Genomic DNA, 18,594 nt, shown 5'->3' on the forward strand with positions numbered 1-18,594 from the left:
CGCAGCAGATCTGATCTAAATAAATGAACACCGCATCAAATCTGCACCTGCGGATCTGCTGCGGATCCGGTGTGTATGTGTGAAGGCACCCTTGAAAGTGAATGGAGCTGAATTGTAATACCACACGCAACCTGATGACAGGCGTAGCACCGTTTTTATAAGTGAGTAGCTGTGTATCCTGGACAACAGATATAACAACACGTTCAAATGACATGTCAAAAGTTTTTAAATATATAGATATGCTTAACTGTCCAGTATCTGTAGTAAAACTGTTATTTAACCGAATTAAAGCTTGTCCGCTATTAGCCTCCACTGATCAATATGGCTGCACTTCCTGTAGTCACGAAATTTGGCCATACCTCTAAATATAAGAAGCAATTACCAAACTATGTTAATTACTCTAACTTCTGTTTAGCTAGCATTTGGCTATTTATTATTTTTTTAATTCTGTATAGAATTTTTTTTAAATAATAATATATGAACTTTTACAAATATTAAAGAACTAACAGCATAATGTTTCAAACTAGGAAACTGTCAACTGGGGTTGGCCACTTTATAGTAATATAGGTCAGTAAAACGTATTAGTGTGCTCAATGTATATACTGACAGCAGCTCCCTGTTTACCTAATAGAGCTAAATCAGACTCCCCTTCACCAGGCTGGGCTGCCCTGCTCTGTTTTTTCATTCCAAAAAATGGCTGACATGGAGGGGCATGTGACGATGACCGGTCCACTGTGTTCTCCATAGAGATATACAGGCTCAGTGGTGGACACTGGGGGGCGGGGCCTGGTCACATGCTCCTCCATGTCAGCCATCTCATGGACCAAAACACCACAGAGCAGGGCTGCACAGCCTGGAGGAGGGGAGTCTGAAATTAGCTGTATGAGGTACACAGGGAGCTGCTGTAAGTAAGAGCAGTGAGTACACTTACTAATACTGTACACTTAGCAATTTTACTATAAAGTGTACTCACTGCTCTTACTTACAGCAGCTCCCTGTGTACCTCATACAGCTAATTTCAGACTCCCCTCCTCCAGGCTGTGCAGCCCTGCTCTGTGGTGTTTTGGTCCATGAGATGGCTGACATGGAGGAGCATGTGACCAGGCCCCGCCCCCCAGTGTCCACCACTGAGCCTGTATATCTCTATGGAGAACACAGTGGACAGGTCATCGTCACATGCCCCTCCGTGTCAGCCATTTTTTGGAATGAAAAAACAGAGCAGGGCAGCCCAGCCTGGTGAAGGGGAGTCTGATTTAGCTCTATTAGGTAAACAGGGAGCTGCTGTCAGTATATACATTGAGCACACTAATACGTTGTACTGACCTATTTTACTATAAAGTGACCAACCCCTTTAACATTGACTGATGACATAACAGCTAGGGATGCTCTAGACAAACAATATTTTAAACCAGTAAGTAAAAGAGATGCTTATAAGAAGATTCCTTTCAGTTTCCAGTACTGGAGCCATTCTTTCCTTTGAAGCTTAGTTTCCTGTATACAATTTATAAAAATATAAAAAGGAAAAAAAAATTAGGTTCACAATAGATGATGAAATATAAACAAAGATGGTACGGATATTCTTATTTTGAAATGTTAAAATAAGATGAAAAGCTAAATTCTCCTGTTTAAACATATAAAACAGCTAAAAACAGCTTGTATCAGGCAGCAAGCATACTTCGGATGTACATGCTTATTATGGGAAAACCATACAGAAAACCATGGTCAACCATGTTTTTGTGTACGTCGGGGGGGAGGAAGAATCCACTTCTGTTTTTATTATGTAATGTCAATGGAAAACAGATTCAGCAGTTTGGCACACAAAAGCATCCATGTTTGTCACGTTTGTTTTCCTTTGAACCCAGCCTAATAAGGAAAAATTTTAGAAACCAGCTTTGGGAAAGGCTTTACAGGTAACACATAATGAGATCAAATCCCATGTGGGGTTTAATTATGCAATATAATGCTGCGTTTACACGGAACAATTATTGTTCGAATTTTCGCTATAATGAACGCATTTGAGCGATAATCGGCTCATGTAAACACAGTGAACAATCAAGCGACGAGCGAGAGATCATTCATTTTGATCTTTCAACATGTTCTCCAATTGTCGTTGGTCGTTCGCTAAAAATGCGCTGATCACTTTGTGTAACAAAGTCTTTCACCGATTCACCCTATGTGTGAGATGGGCTTTAGCGATCTTAAAATGATCACAATAACGAATTTTCCAAACTATATAGCATTCCGTCTAAATGCTGATCGTTATAAAAAAACATTATTTCGACAGTTAATCGTTTGATTGGGCGAATTATCGATCCATGTAAACGCAGCATTACACTACAGAGTGTAAGTTACAGAACAATGCACCTCAACTATGAAAACTTGTGTCGTCTACTACTGGCGGGGTTCTTCTAAGCAAGCAAATCAGATTACGGCTTTTATTTTTGAAGAGCAGCTTTGGTGAAAAGTCATCTAACTAGTTGTCGAGTGCAACACTGTTGTCACAGATGTGAATGTATCTGACACATTTAAACGGCTTTCCACTACTGATTATGAGCAACTCCGCCAATCATCTATTGAAGTATAGTTTATTCATCCCTGGGATGTTCAATCTGATATTCTCCTATTATTTGCTGAAAACTCCTAAATGATGAATTAGACATACAATACGCTTTACTATACCGTGCATTTGTTCTTTTAGGACTTCTGGCATTAACCCCTGGGGAAGAGGAGCCTTATAACAAAATAAAACAATCATATTGTTAGAATGTCTGTGCAAACACAAGAAAATCCACACAACGGAATTAATAATTCCTTTATTTATGCCATGCCAACATATACTAAAGTCAGACTGTGCACTCAAAGACCACCTGTAGTCACCCCAAACATACAAGTCCAGTTTTATAAATTCGTGAGAAGCAAAAACTGCTGTAATTTGTCCATCACAACCAATCACAGCTCTGTATTCATATTACCAGACCTCCCTAATAAATGAAGGATGAGCTGCGGTCGCTATGGAAAAATTACACCAGTTTTTGTTTCACGCAGATTGATAAGTCTAGGCCATATAATTGACACCATGTGATAGCTTTAAGTTCAGTGATTTTTTATAGTTTAGATACGCCGCCCCAAAATATTAGGGTTTTATTGTCTGTCTGACAATTCAGGGAAACAATAGAGGGGTGGATACTTACACAGTGTGCAGAGGAGGCTGAGGGGAGTGATTTACATCGAGGGGCATGTTGTTACAGTGTGCAGGTGTGTATGAGGCTAAAGGCCCTATTCCACGGAACAATTATCGCCCGTATTCGGCCGCCACGACCGATAATCGTCCCGTGGAGTAAAAGGCAACAATCAGCAGACATCGTTCATGTCGGGTGATCGTTACAGTAGTTTGTTCTTCAAACAGGTTGAAAAACAAACGACTCTGATAGTAGCGATCTGCTGCCGTTGCTCCGTGGAATATAAGTGGTGGCAGCAGACCACCACTATCCTCTATGGGCTGCCCGGATGATCTAGCGATCACCCGGGCAGCAACCGCCCCCCCAGCCCGTCCCGCACTCACCCCACTGTCACCGCGTGGAAAAACTGTGGGAGCAAGCGGGGAACGAGGAGCAAACGTGCACTGACAGCTCGGTCGGCCCGTCGAATAGGGCATTTAGGGCAGCAGGATCTCTGAGATCCAGCAAGTGACCTTCAGTAGACACGCTGGACAGGTTGAAGAAGCCAGATGCTTCTACAGCGGCATATGTGCATGAGCTGTCAGCAGGAGCTGATCTATGGGGGTGGGAGGGTCGCCTGTTCACCGTGCAGCTGGCGTTGCTGCGTATCATACTGTGCTTTGCTGCGTATCATACTGTGCTTTGCTGCATATTATACTGTATTGCTGAGTATCATACTGTGCTTTGCTGCATATCATACTGTGCTTTGCTGCATATTATACTGTGCTTTGCTGTATATCATACTGTGCTTTGCTGCATATTATACTGTATTGCCGTGTATCATACTGGGCTTTGCTGCATATCATACTGTGCTTTGCTGCGTATCATACTGTGCTTTGCTGCATATTATACTGTATTGCTCTATATCATACTGTGCTTTGCTGCATATTATACTGTATTGCTGTGTATCATACTGTGCTTTGCTGCATATTATACTGTATTGCTGTATATCATACTGTGCTTTGCTGCATATTATACTGTATTGCTGTATATCATACTGTGCTTCGCTGCATATTATACTGTATTGCTGTAATTCATACTGTGCTTTGCTGCATATCATACTGTGCTTTGCTGCATATTATACTGTATTGCCGTGTATCATACTGTGCTTTTTGAGATCCTGCTGCCCTAAGCCTCATACACGCCCACACTGTAACTGCATGCCCCCTCTATGAAAAATAACGCCCCTCAGCCCCCTCTGCACACACAGTATTATAATTGCAGCATTCTTATTGCCTGTCAGACAATGCAGAGAATCGTCAAACTCTTCAAAATCTAAACAGCACTACACTTAATCCTAATCATACTAACATAGTTAATAATATTGAAAGTAGACAAGAGTCCATCAAGTTCAACCTAGAGAGATCTACTAAGTCGATCCAGAGAAAGGAAAAAACCCCTATGAGGCCGATGCCAATTTTCCCATCACAGGGAGAAAATTCCTTCCCGACTCCAAAATCTATGACACGGTGCTAACAACTCTGTGCTTCCAGGCAGTCCTAGAGCTGCATCCATCTTTTCCAGTCTGCGGGATTCAAATGCCAAGCAATCGATTCACATAGACCCAACACTAACGGCAAGTTCACTCAACTCTATAAATAATAATATTATTAATAATAATAATAAATTTACCAACAAAAACATGCCATAATTCTTGCTTGGTGTAAAAAAGTAGTATACATGGCAAGTGTCAATCTGCTGTGGTATTCTAAAGGTAAAAACTGGACACTGGTGTGGGGGTCCTGTAAAGTAGTTGCTGGTGAGGCAAAGTAGGGGTGACAATTTTCACTAAAGTGACTAAAGGTTGTACACTATTATACAGTAAGAAACCAGACACTTTCTAGAGCAACATAGAAAGGTTATTAATAGCAATCTCATTTCTAGGTCAAAAAGAGGGACATGTAAGGGGCAAAGAGAAAAAGAGGAATGCGAGTCAAAAGTAGGAGGGACACTTGGGAGATATGTGGTTGCCATTGTTTTCGGCTCTAATCCGCTATGCTAATGAGGTCCAGTTGAGCACTGGAGGCTGGCTGTGCGCGGGCAAGTCAATGCTATCTCTCCCTAACTGCCCCCCCCCCCCCCACCCCGGTGACACGCACCTTCTCTTATCCAGGCTTGCCTCCTGTCTGCCTCATAGCCCCACCTCCTGTTTCCTGCCCGACTGGCCTGTCATTATGCCTCAAGCATCGTCAACAAAGTGGGGTATAGGTTTTACAGCTCATACTCAGCAGGTATTTCTAAGTTGGGGAGTGGCGTCACAGGCAGCCAGTGCATGACCGGGTACAGGTAACCTGGGACGCCTGCCCTCCCTATTTTTTTCCCCGAAATACCCCTTAAATAATAATTTATAAATGGTTTTTTATGGGGAAAATCAAGACCCAGAATCTATTCTACTGCCGCCACAAGTTACACTTGCAGTAGCTAAAAATTCCCTTCTTCTACTGCAGTTTTTGCAGTGATCTACCAGTGACAACAACCTTTTTATCTTGCAACTTAGATAATTTTTCCTTTACAGTACTTAAATAATTTACTTACGTAGCGACATCGGACTGGAAGGCAACATGTGAGCTGGAAGGGAGGCGGCAACTTCCTGGAAAAAATAATAATTTTGTTTTGATACCCAGTAATAACCAATACCATATTCTGGGTAAGTTTACTTTGTTTATAATTTTCCCACACCCCTCTGGCTTCCTGACTTTTTTGAATTTGGTGGGACTTCTCCTTTAAGCCAAAAGTGTTTGCGCCTCCTGCACAGTCTATACTTTCTCTTAGAGTAGTCCATACCGAAAAACATCTAAAACATAAAATCATCCTAATCTCTTGTTCATGTCAGACAGACCTTTTAAAATTTTTAAAATAAGTTTTCAAATCAACTAGTATCATAAATTTAAGCCCCTATAAAGGGGCTTGCTGCCAGCACTATTACACATATTGGCAGTGAGCGGGTAAGAGCAGGGGGGTGGCCGCGGGGTGCTGCCCGTGTGATCGCTAGATCGTCCGGGCAGCCCATAAAGGATGGCGGTGGTCCACTGCCGCCGCACCTATTGCACAGAGCGATGGCAGTATATCGCTGCTATCCTCACTGGTGAGCTTTCAACATGTTGAAAGACAACGATCAGCCCAGATTGTGCATGTCGGCTGATTGTTGTCTTCTAAGACGACTGATGTCCATAATGGCCGATAATCGCTTTGTGTAATAGGGTCTTTAGACAGATTTGTAAAAAGAAAAAAAAATCTTTTATTTTTATCATTCCCTTTAAGCGTAAATAGGTGCTGGGCGATTATGGCCTGAAGCATCATCACGATTAACTGAACATGTAACCTCAATGATTATTGAACGATTATTATGCCATTTCTCTTGCAAGCCATGCGCATTCGGACGTGTAAAATTGCAGAAAACAGAGGAGAGGGGGGGGGGCAGTATATATGTAGCCCAGCCAGGGTGCTGTATACATAGGGGAAGCGGAAGCTATATCCAGTGTTTACATACTATAGAACATTTTCCAGCAGTTGTGCAACTACAATTCCACCATGCCTGCAAGGCGAGCTGGGAGTTGTAGCTTCACAGCTGCTGAAAAACCACAGGTTGGGGGACACTGCTATACAGTATATATAGACAAGGAATGTGGGGTCACTGCTACTTTTTATACATAGACTGTAAAAAAGAAACGTCATGTGACAATTGGGAAAGCATTATAACAAGGTTATAAAAAAATGGGGAATGAGCAAATAAAAATCATCATCATGCGGAAGTTCAGGTCGGTCGATCGCAGCCGTATAAATGATTTATTGCCCAGCCTTAGTGCTGTGCCCTTTGTATACAACCAATAGGCAAGTGTTTTTTTTTTCTTTTTTCACAATCATAATCATACATTGTAAAATAAAGGTAAAATACGGCTATATTTATCAATATAATAAAGTGCTCTATTGAAGTCAATAGGAAATTGTCCGGCAGTTCACACACAGTATAGAATAACAGGTGTAATAAATTACAACTGGAGATGAGTGAAGCGCTTCGTTAGCTCTTCAATCCGCTCATCAGCTGGCTGGCTATCTTTTAGCTCACTGCCGCTCCTCTCCGGGTGCAGGGAAAAGCTGGATCCAGTCCTAGGAAACTTCTCCCAGTTCCTCAGGACTGGATCCAGCTTTTCCCGACACCCGGGAAGGAGTGGCACGGAGCGGCAGTGAATTAGAAGGCAGCAGGCTGATGAGAGGATTGCAGAGATAACACAGTACTTTGTTATTACTGTAACTTCTCTGAACTCTAATTACAATTATCCAAATTGTATATGACCTGCTTTTTTTCATCTGTTACTACACCATTTTATTTCATTCTCAAAATTACGTATTTAGTTTTAACTTTACTGTGTGTGAACCTAACCTCATATTACATATAAGGTACGCTTCTCCTATCACATTTTAGGTAACAGATTCATTGACATACTTTTGTTCTCAATTTCTCAGCAAGTCTAAGGGTACGTTCACACTGAGTAAATACGGCATGCTCAGTGTCCCAATGTGAGTGAATGAGAGGGCGAGCGCTCCTCCTCTGCTCTCCGCTCAAAGAAGTGACATGTCACTTCTTTGAGCGGAGAGCGGCGGCTGTGGAGGAGCATGCTCTCCCATAGACGGGCTATGGCACACTGAGACAGGTGGAATTCTGCCTGTTTTACTCAGTGTAAACATACCCTAATACTTTAAAACGACAACTATAAAAGCGAACTTACTGAATGTTGCTGGAGAGGAGACGAGCAGGATCCTGACCATAACATATCACTACCATCCACAAAGTTTGATCTCTGGTTAATAGCTTTAGTTAGGCTCCTGGGTATCTTTGACAGTGAAGATGAATAATCATCACAGAGCGGTCTTTTAGCTCTTTGAGATCCTGGCGAGTTAACCGATGGAAAAAAAGTTTGTGATAGCTGGACTGGGGCTTTACCCTGTGGAAGGACTGGCTGGGGTCTACCCTGAGTTAGATCTCTATACAGACTTTCAAAATCGGCATGTTCTCTGTGATGTTCAGAAAAATGTGCAGAAAAGGAATTTCTATTGACCACAGCGCATGTTCTATTCTGCAGATCCTTAGTATTTTCTCTGAATTTTTTATAGATTGTCCCATCAGTGTCAATCCAGCTTCGAGTAGTCATGTCCTTTCTTGGAATCAATGTTCTTTCACCTTTATTGTAGTTAAGTTTGGCAAGCGCTGTTTTAGGACTCTGTGACATAGTAAACTCAGAATTCTTCCTGCTTAGGGTACTGTCTATGCATGTGGCCCAATTACCCAATACCTTCTTATTTTTACACAAAACTTTTTTTTTGTGGAATCGAACAATGTTATCAGCTGCCTGGTTTTTTATATAAGAATTCCATAGATTGCTGAAGGTCTGGATAATTTGTGGGTACATGTTTTCAAGAGTTAGACCACAGTAACTTTTTCCAGCGTTCTCTGAGGATCCGCTATCATCTGCTGCACAGATCGCTGCATTATACCTTCCAGGAGATTTTACATCATTTTCTTTGCTTTTCATAAGTCTGTAACCTTGGGCTTTGAGAGGAAGCCCGACACTAGTGATCATGCTATGAACACTTGAGCCACTATTTTGTGTTGAAACGGGTTTTTCACGGTCTGGAAAAGAAAAATAACATATCAATGCAATAAATCCCATTAATCTAATCTGACATTGGCATTTCATGGTAAAAGTATTACATTATAACCATACATGACAAAAAACGGGAGAATGAATATTGGATGGACTTCTTCGAGAAGTCAAATAAACAAAAAATCAATCGAACACAAAATCACTCTGCAAGCGCTAACAGACATGCGAACACTGAACATATGTGGACTTTTTAGATATTCTATAATAATAATGTTGAGATTCTTCGTGTATGCAGGCCTTGATGCAAGAATATGGTATGTTTGTAATGTATGAAGTCACCTTGTCATGGTGGATAGACTCATTCTGATCAAAACATGTGCTAAGAACCCCACATTTACAAGTATAGAAAATAAAGCAATAATGCAATTCAATATAATTCATATACCCAATGGAGGAGATTTATCAAACATGGTGTAAAGTAAAACTTGCTCAGTTGCCCCTAGCAACCAAGCCAGTTTCACTTTACACCATATGTGATAAATCTCCCCCAATGTTTGCATATATCTTAGTGTTTGTGGAGTCTGGCAGCTTTTGCTTGCTTCTGCGGCACAGCCATAGCAGACCTGCACATTTCACTTTTTTATGAGGTGCTGACTAACTTTTTTTTTTTGTATTGAACAGTCAGTGATCTGAAAGATCCATCGTTCAAACTGTCTTGTAGCACATAAGATAAAGTGGATGTTCACAATACATGGCAGATCCTCTGGGTAGCCTCGGATTTTTGTCATGTATTTTGACACTTTAAACCGCAGCTTAAAGTGTACCGGGTCCGGTCCTTATAACTTTCAAAATCTAAATTAACAGCAGATGTGATATAAAGCAAGTTTGCAATTAACATTCTTTTTTTTTTTTTTTTTTAGTTATCATGCTGAAGGTAGCTTTTTAGTCTTGTGCTGGTTGGGAGGAAGAAAAAAGAAAGAGACAAAACGCAGGAAGTCCCGGTCATCTGAGAGCTTACAGAGAGGGCAGTCATTTGATTGGTGGACACATTGAGCTGTAACTTCATGTGTTTAGTCTCTCTTTAAAACAGCACAAGACTAGGTATGGTCCGAACCTGCCGAGGCTCGGGTTCGTATGAACCCGAACGCTCGACAGCAGATTTCCGCTCCCGGATCCAGCAGGAGTTACGCCCTGAAAACTGGGATACAGCCTATGGCTATGGCTGTATCCCAGTTTTCCAGGCGGTCCTCCTGCTGGATCCGCCCGCTCCACAGAGCGGGCAGACAGCAGGAATCATTGCAGAGGGTTCGGGTTCGTACGAACCCAAACCGAACTCTGTTCGGACCATCCCTACACAAGACTAAAAAGCTACCTTCAGGAGACTGGACCTAGATACAAGTATAACTTTGCTTTAAAGCATGATAACTTTAAGGGTACAAACCCACTTGACGTATTTGCTGCGTGCATCAGTCTTAAAAATAAGCAGGCAAAACGCAGGTTGGCTTTATACGATTGTTCTGCGTTAAAATACGCAATTGCATATTTTTGAAGCGTGAAGCTTGTTGTTAGCAAAGCATCAGTTGTTAACAACCTGTGCGAAAAACGCATGTGGCTTCACGCTTCAAAAATACGCAATTGCGTATTTTAACGCAGAACAATTGTATAAAGCCAACCTGCGTTTTGCCTGCTTATTTTTAAGACTGATTCACGCAGCAAATACGTCAAGTGGGTTTGTACCCTAAAGAATTGTCAACTGCAAATTTGCTTTATTTCAGTCTGTTGATTTAGAAAGTTATAATGACAGTGATACTTTAAAAGGTTATTGAGGATTTTTTTTATTTAGTGGTGCTAAGAGTGCTGTGGCTGAGGTGGCACACCACTACGGTAGAGTGGGAAGGTTCGTCTTGTGCAACACAAGACAGAAGGAAATGCAGCACAGCAGGGGACATACACAAGGAATTGCAGCACAGCAGGGGACAGACACAAGGAAGTGCAGCACAGCAGGGAACAGACACAGGGAAGTGCAGCACAGCAGGGGACAGACACAGGGAAGTGCAGCACAGCAGGTGACAGACATACAAGTAGGTACATTTTTACATACACAAGAAAATTCAATAAACAAATGTTACCATCACAATAAGCATTGTCTTCTTCACATTCCATCAGGATGGTGCAGGCTTGGTCAGAACTGTGTTCATCCTTGAATATAAAGGCAATCCATGTTCATTAGTGCCATATTGTAGATCCTTAGGCTGTGTTCACACATACCGAATTCGCAGCGGATTTCAAGTCCCGCAGCAAAGGCGATATGCTGTTGAGTTATGCCCTATGGCTCTGCATTTTCGCTGCGGATTTTCACATCCTCTTAAACTGATCAACTGTGGGCCTTTAAACCAGTTCTCAACCTTTTCAAGCCATGTACCCCCATGCTATGAGATGCTCCAACCGAGTACCCCCAAGCATGCAATCCATTATAAACATTGCCTAAGGGTAGATTCACACGTACTTTTTGCAGCTAAATCAGCTGTGACACTGTACTATTATGGCCACTGCCTATTTAACCCTTAGAGGACCGGGCCAATTTGCATTTTTGCACTTCTGTTTTTTCCTCCTTGTGCTTAAAAGGCCATAGCACTTGCATTTTTTCACCTAGAGACCCACATGAGCCCTTATTTTTTGCGCCACTAATTGTACTTTGCAATGACAGGTTGAATTTTTTCATAAAGTACACTGCATAACCAGGAAAAAATTCAATGTGTGGTGAAATAAAAAAAATAAAATAAATAATAACACATCGAGTGCCGAGCCAGGATCAGCACCATTACGGCGCAGACCCCGGCCGGGTAGGGAAGCAATGATCACCCCTCCGTAACTATGTCACGGGAGGGGGGGGGGCGAACCAACCTACTAGACACCAGGGAATCGGCTGCAGTCAGTTTTCAGATGCAGCTGTTACTCAGTAAGTGACATCACCATGTTATCCAGGAAGTGAAGCCTTGATGCAGTAGTAAGTGCAGGGAAAAAAGCACTTTATAAGCATTTCCCGTAACTTTTTGGGGGCTAATACAATACATTAATAAAAAAAATTTTGCTAGACATCTCCTTTAACTAGTTAGCTGCCGGGCCTTGCACAGATCATGCTTACCTGTCTGCACTCCTACCTGCTTCTCAGCCTTGTGGTTCATTGACAGCCTGCTCATCCAATCAGTGGCTGCAGCAGGAAAGCGCAACGAGCAGGCCATCAGAGAGCCGTGATCCAGAGAAGCAGGCGGGAGCACGGGCAGGTAAAGCATGATATGTCCCTTTCAGCTAAGTATGCCCCTGAAGCCAGATATGTCCCCTTCAGCCAAATACATCCTTTCTTGCCACATATACCCCTTTCAGCTAGATATGCCTCTTCCATCCAGGTATGTCCTATGGAGCCAGATATGCCCCTTGCAGCCAGGTATGCTGTCTGTAGCTAGGTATGCTCCCTGCATTTAGATATGTTTTTAGGTGCCAGGTATGTCCCCTGTAGGTGGATATGTCTCTTCCAGACAGATTTGTTCCCTGAAGCAGGATATGCCCATTTCAGCCAGATCAGCCCCATGGAGTTGGATCATGTCCCTCCCATGTAGCCAGATAAGTCCCCCCAAGTAGTCAGATATCTCCCCATGTTGTCAAGATGCCTCCTTCTATGCAGCCAGATACCTCCCCCAATGTAGACAGATACCTTCCCCATGTAGCTAGATATCTCCTCATTGCAGCCAAATATGTCCTCATGTAGTCAAGATACCTCCCCATGTTTTCTTCTCGAACCGGCCCAGACCACCATGATGATTTCTTGCGGCTACAATTCATCTCTTCCCAGAAAAACTGCCAGACAAACATCTTAGGCTCCTGACATTTCCTTTAACTACTTATAGGAATACAGTAGTAATTCTGCTGTTTGGTATCATCTGTAGTTAAGTGACTAGGCGTGGGTTGCCCCTGTATGTAGGATCCCCCGTATAGTAATAATGCCCCCCGGTGTGCCCTCCATATAGTAATACTGCCCCTGCTGTGACTCCACATAGCATAATGTCTCCTGCTGTGCCTCCATATAGTAATAATGTCTCCTGCTGGGCCTCCATATAGTATTAATGCCTCCTGCAGTGCCCTCCATATAGTATTAATGCCTCCTGCAGTGCCCTCCATATAGTAATAATGCCTCCTGCTGTGCCTCCATATAGTAATAATGCCTCCAGTTGTGCCCCCATATTGTATTAATATCCCCTGTTGTGCCTCCATATAGTACTGTCTCATTCTGTGCCCCCTTATAGTAATAATACCTCCTGCTGTGCCCCCATATAGTTATAACCCCTACTTTGCCTCCATATAGTAATATTGCCCCCTACTATGCCCTCACCTGCTATGTCCCCATAGTAAATGCCCCCTGCCTTGCTGTGCCATCATAATACTGCCCCCTGAGCCCCACAGCAAAGCCATGGGGGGGGGGGGGGGGGGGCGAGAAAGGAAGAGGTGATGGGGGAGAGAGGGGGTAAGGGGGAGAGGAAGAGAGAGGCGGTGAAGGAGGTGAGGAGGAGAGGAAGAGGGAGGAGGTAAAAGGGGTGAGGGGGAGATGAAGAGAAGAGAGGAAAAAGGGGTTGGAGAGAGAGGAGGGAAAGAGGAGGTGATGGGGAGGAGACAAGAGAGGGTGAGGGGGAGAGGATGTAAAGGTGGGTGAGGGGAGAGAGGAGGGGGTGATGGGGGAGAAGACAAGAGAAGGGTGAGGGGAAGGAAGAGAGGAGGTAGAGGAGAGGGGAGGTGAAGGGGGTAGGAGGAGGAGAGAGGGGGTGAGAGGGATAGAGGAGGTGATGGGGGAGAGGTAACAGAGGTGAGGGGGCAGAGAGGGGGGAGGGAGGAGGGAAAGAGTAGGTGATGGGGAGAGAGGAGGTAAAGGGGGTAAGGGGGAAAGGAGGGAAATAGGAGGTGATGGGGAGAGAAGAGGACAACGGGGTGAGGGTGAAGAGAGGAGAAGGGGGGAGAGAGGAGGAGTTAAAGAGGTGATAAGGGAGAGGAGTAGAGAGGGGTTGGGGGGGGAGAGGAGAAGATTAAAGGGGGGAGAGTAGGTGGAGGGGGTTGAAAGGATGTGGAGGGGGCAGAGAGGAGGTGGAGGGGGTAGAGAGGAGGTGGAGGGGGGAGAGAGGAGGTGATAGGGGGTGGATTTGGCATGGGGGAGAAACGTGCTCGGGGAGGGAGTGTGCCAGGGGTCTGAGAGGGGTCTTGCCAGCTCCCGGTCAGGGAACCACATCAGCGACGGGGTCGTAGTGCGCAGGACTCCTGCAGCAGTGGATTGTGGACTGGAAGATGGGGCCCCTACATCCACTGGCTGCCGCCGCCTCTTCTACCGATCCCTCGACTGGGGAGAAGCGGCAACGGCAGCTGGTGGACATGGGGGGGGCGCATCCCATCTCCAAGTCCACAATCCACTGCTGCAGGAGCACCTGGCAAGGTAGCCCACGCACCACGACCCCCTCGCCACTGACTTTCTTTGAGTCCCCGATGGTCTGGTGGCCGCCTGCTGGGACATCACCCAGCCGTCACATCTCCTCCTCTGCCTGCCAAGTCACGCGTGGGAAGAGTGTCCACCGGAGGCGGCTGCTGCTGCTGCTTTGAGTCCTGTGACTCCATCCTTCCCCTAACAGCCTCACCAAGCCCTTTCCCCCACAGAACGCTCTTGAGCAGCTGCTGGGGGAAGGAAGGAGAGAGCTGCCGCGGTGATTGGTGCCGGGACATTGCTCAGTGATGTCCTGACACCCAAAGAGATTATTTTCCCCCCACCTCCGACGTACCCCCTCAACCTGCGGCGCGTACCCCAGGGTACCACAGGTTGAGAAACCCTGCTTTAACCCTTTAAGGACATGGCCCATTTTCGTTTTTACGTTTTCGTTTTTTTCCTCCTTGTGCATAAAAGGTCATAGCACTTGCATTTTTCCACCTAGAAACCCACATGAGCCCTTATTTTTTGCGTCACTAATTGTACTTTGCAATTACAGGCTGAATTTTTGCATAAAGTACACTGCGAAACCAGAAAAAAATTCAAAGTGTGGTGAAATTGAAAAAAAAAACGCATTTCTTTTATTTGGGGGAAATGTGTTTTTACGCCATTCGCCCTGGGGTAAAACTGACTTGTTATGCATGTTCCTCAAGTTGTTACGATTAAAACGATATATAACATGTATAACTTATATTGTATCTGATGGCCTGTAAAAAATTCAAACCGTTGTTAACCAATATACGTTCCTTAAAATCGCTCCATTCCCAGGCTTATAGCGCTTTTATCCTTTGGTCTATGGGGCTGTGCGAGGTGTCATTTTTTGCGCCATGATGTGATCTTTCTATCGGTACCTTGATTGCGCATATACGTCTTTTTGATCGCTTTTTATTACATTTTTTCTGGATTTGATGCGACCAAAAATGCGCAATTTTGCACTTTGGGATTTTTTTGCGCTGACGCCGTTTACCGTACGAGATCAGGAATGTGATTAATTAATAGTTCGGGCGATTACGCACGCGGCGATACCAAACATGTTTATTTATTTATTTGTTTGTTTACTTTTATTTAAAACCTGGGAAAAGGGGGGTGATTCAGACTTTTATTAGGGGAGGGGGCTTTTTTACTATAAACAACACTTTATTTATTTTTTTTACACATATACTAGAAGCCCCCCTAGGGGACTTCTAGTATATACACTGTGATCTCTCATTGAGATCTCTGCAGCATAGATATGCTGCAGAGATCCATGAGATCGGCACTCGTTTGCTTTCGGCTGCTGCAGCCGAAAACGAACGAGTGCCGAGCCGAGGACGGCGCCATCTTGGACGCGTCCCCGGCCGGCATCAGTAACGGAGATCGCTCCTCCGGGACAAGGTCCCGGAGGAGCGATCTCCCCCACTAGACACCAGGGAAACGTTGCCTCCGGTAATCGGAGGCAGCTGTCAACTTTGACAGCTGCCTCCGATTAGCTAATTAGCGGGCACGGCGATCCGACCGTGCCCGCTAATAGCAGCGGTCCCGGGCTACTCACGGCACCCGGGATCGCGGCACTTCAAAGCGGGGCCGCCGCGCGGCCCCGCTTTGAAGTGCAAGTGAGGACATATGACGTACCGGTACGTCATATGTCCTTAAGAGGTTAAACAAGATAATACATTATCTGGCTGCGCTCCCATCTGCTTCTCAGGCTCCTAGGTCACTGACGTCCCGCTCAGCCAATAAGTGTGCTGTCCCGCCATAACGGGACGTCAGGAACGCAGGCATTTAACGTATTATCTTATATAAAGCCCCGGCAGATTGGTTAAGGAGAATGTGGCTACATTTTCAACCCACTGCGAAAATATAGAGCCATAGGGCGTAACTGTACCACATATCTCAGCGGATTTTGCTGCAAATGCGGTACGTGTGAATGCAGACGTAAAGTTAACATTTCAGCTGCAATTTATGTTCCAAGCTGCTGACAATGTTAAGTTAGCCATTATTCATATATATATATATATGGTATCTCTTTGCTCTATCTGTGCTTCCATAACTCAAAAACATTTATTTTTATTCTTCTGTGCAAAAAGTAAGGGGGAAAAAAAAGGCCTTCCCAAGCTCCTGATCTGCTGCAAGCTGGAATGCCTCCTTGTTTCAAATGTAGATTCTGATGGCTTAGTCGGTTTCTGGTGTTTTTAACACATTTGTGACTGACAGCTAACCATTGTATGGCATTGTTTCAGCGTTTTTGTGAGCACTCTCTCGATGACGTGTGCTATAAGGAGATATTAGCAGGTTAGATTCTTCTAACCTGATTATATATTGTTCTTTAACAATGTTTTTGTGCATAACCACTGTCAGAATCAAGGGCTGGAAACAAACTTATGTTGCTTATGTCTGGGGAGCAGAGGCCCATTTAAACTTTTTTCCCATAGTATAACTTCTGACACAGCGGTGCCGAAACCTAGTAAAGAAGGTATACCTACCTATCCCCATGTCCCTGCAGCGCTGCTTACTGATTTCCCACAGTCTCCTGTAGGATCCTGCTGCTGAAATGTCATGTATGCTTCTGAACTACTGCCTGCTCAGCCAATCAGTGACTGGGACGGGACTCCGCTGCAGTCACCGACTGGCTGAACGGGCAATCCATCAGAGGGGCTCTGACGTTTCAGCAGCAGAATCCAGGTACGTGACATACCCAGATGCCCGCTGAAAATTTAACGGCTGTCAAAGACTCAACATCAACAAAACGGAGGCACAGGGATGGGTTAAGCATATGTTCTTAATATTTTCCCACACCCCTTTGCCTGCCTGTTGACACTACGTATATTTCAGTCAGTATTGTGGTCCTCATATTGCAACCAAAACCAGGAGTGGATTGAATACACAGAAAGGATCTGTTCACACAATGTTGAAATTGAGTGGATGGCAGTCATTTAATGGCAAATATTTGCTGATATTTTAAAACAACGGCTGCTGTATTGAAATAATGGCCGTTATTTAATGTCATATGGCGGCCAGCCACTCAATTTCAACATTGTGTGAACAGAGCCTTTCTGTGTTTTTAATCCACTTCTGGTTTTGTTTGCAATATGAGGACCACAATACTGACTGAAATATACGTAGTGTGAACCCAGCCTCAAGGTAAAAGGTGTCTACTTTCAGAAAATACCATATTTTCCGGAGTACAAGACGACTTTTTAACCCCGAAAAATCTTCTCAGAAGTCAGGGGTCGTCTTATATGCCAGGTATGGTCATACAAACAAAGAAGATTGTCAGCAGAAAAAGACCACTGGGTCCATCTAGTCTGCCCTTTTAGTATTTTCTTTCTTATTATCTTCGGATAGATGTATGTTTATCCCAGGCGTGTTTAAATTATGTTATTGTAGATTTACCAACCACCTCTGCTGGAAGTTTGTTCCCGGTATCTACTACTCTTTCAGTAAAATATTTTTTTCTCACATTGCTTCTGATCTTTCCCCCAACTAACCGCTCACTGTGTCCTCTTGTTCTTGAGCTCAGTTTTGTTTACTAAAAACACTCCCCTCTTGAACCTTATTTAGTCCTTTAACCCCTTCAAGACTAAGCCTATTTGGGCCTTAATGACCAGGTTCATTTTTCAAAATCTGACCTGTCTCACTTTATGCGCTTATAGCTCAATGATGCTTTAACGTATACTAGCGATTCTGAGATAGTTTTTTTCGTCACATATGGCACTTTATATTAGTGGCAAAATGTGGTCGCTACTTTGTGTGTTTTTTGTGAAAAAACATCAAAATAACATGAAAAATTTAAAAAATTAGCATTTTATGAACTTTCATATTCTCTGCTTCTAAAAAAAGAAAGTCGTATCACATAAATTAGTTACTAAGTTACTTATTATCAATATGTCCTCTTTATTCTGGCATAATTTCATAAACATTTTACTTTTTTAGGGTGTTACAGGGCTTAGAAATTTATCAGCAAATTATCACATTTCCGTGAAAGATTCCAAAACTGATTTTTTTTAGGGACCAGTTCTTTTTTTAAGTTGATTTAGAAAGGTTTGTATACTGAAAACCCCCATAAGTGACCCCATTTTGGAAACTAGACACCTTAAAGAATTAATCTAGGGGTATAATGAGAATTTTAACCCTACAGGGGCTGGAGGAAAGTATTCACCATTAGGCTGTAAAAAAATGGAAAATTAAAATTTTCCAATAATTCAGATTAGATTAAAGTTTCTCATTTTCAAAAGGAACATGAGAGAAAAAGCACCCCAAAGTTTGTAACACAGGT

At 43.6% G+C, this 18,594-nt stretch overlaps 1 protein-coding gene across 6 annotated transcripts in view; it reads right to left on the reverse strand.

The window, feature by feature from the left end:
• Positions 1–1,225: 1,225 nt before the first annotated feature.
• LOC138773581 (uncharacterized) overlaps positions 1,226–18,594 on the reverse strand; it is a 104,084-nt gene continuing 86,715 nt past the window's right edge. For 3 of the 6 annotated variants that reach the window (XM_069954124.1, XM_069954128.1, XM_069954126.1), the window contains 5 exons: positions 10,951–11,020; positions 7,946–8,847; positions 5,754–5,808; positions 2,680–2,731; positions 1,226–1,491 (listed from right to left, as the gene is read on the reverse strand). In XM_069954124.1, the coding sequence (XP_069810225.1) occupies positions 1,446–1,491; positions 2,680–2,731; positions 5,754–5,808; positions 7,946–8,847; positions 10,951–11,020 (1,125 nt within the window). In that variant the 3' untranslated portion in view covers positions 1,226–1,445. The remainder of the gene's footprint in view (positions 1,492–2,679; positions 2,732–5,753; positions 5,809–7,945; positions 8,848–10,950; positions 11,021–18,594) is intronic. The other 3 variants (XM_069954129.1, XM_069954125.1, XM_069954123.1) reach the window with 1 other exon arrangement.

This window comes from Dendropsophus ebraccatus, chromosome 1 (genome assembly GCF_027789765.1).
Source record: "Dendropsophus ebraccatus isolate aDenEbr1 chromosome 1, aDenEbr1.pat, whole genome shotgun sequence".
NCBI classification, from domain to species: domain Eukaryota; kingdom Metazoa; phylum Chordata; class Amphibia; order Anura; family Hylidae; genus Dendropsophus; species Dendropsophus ebraccatus.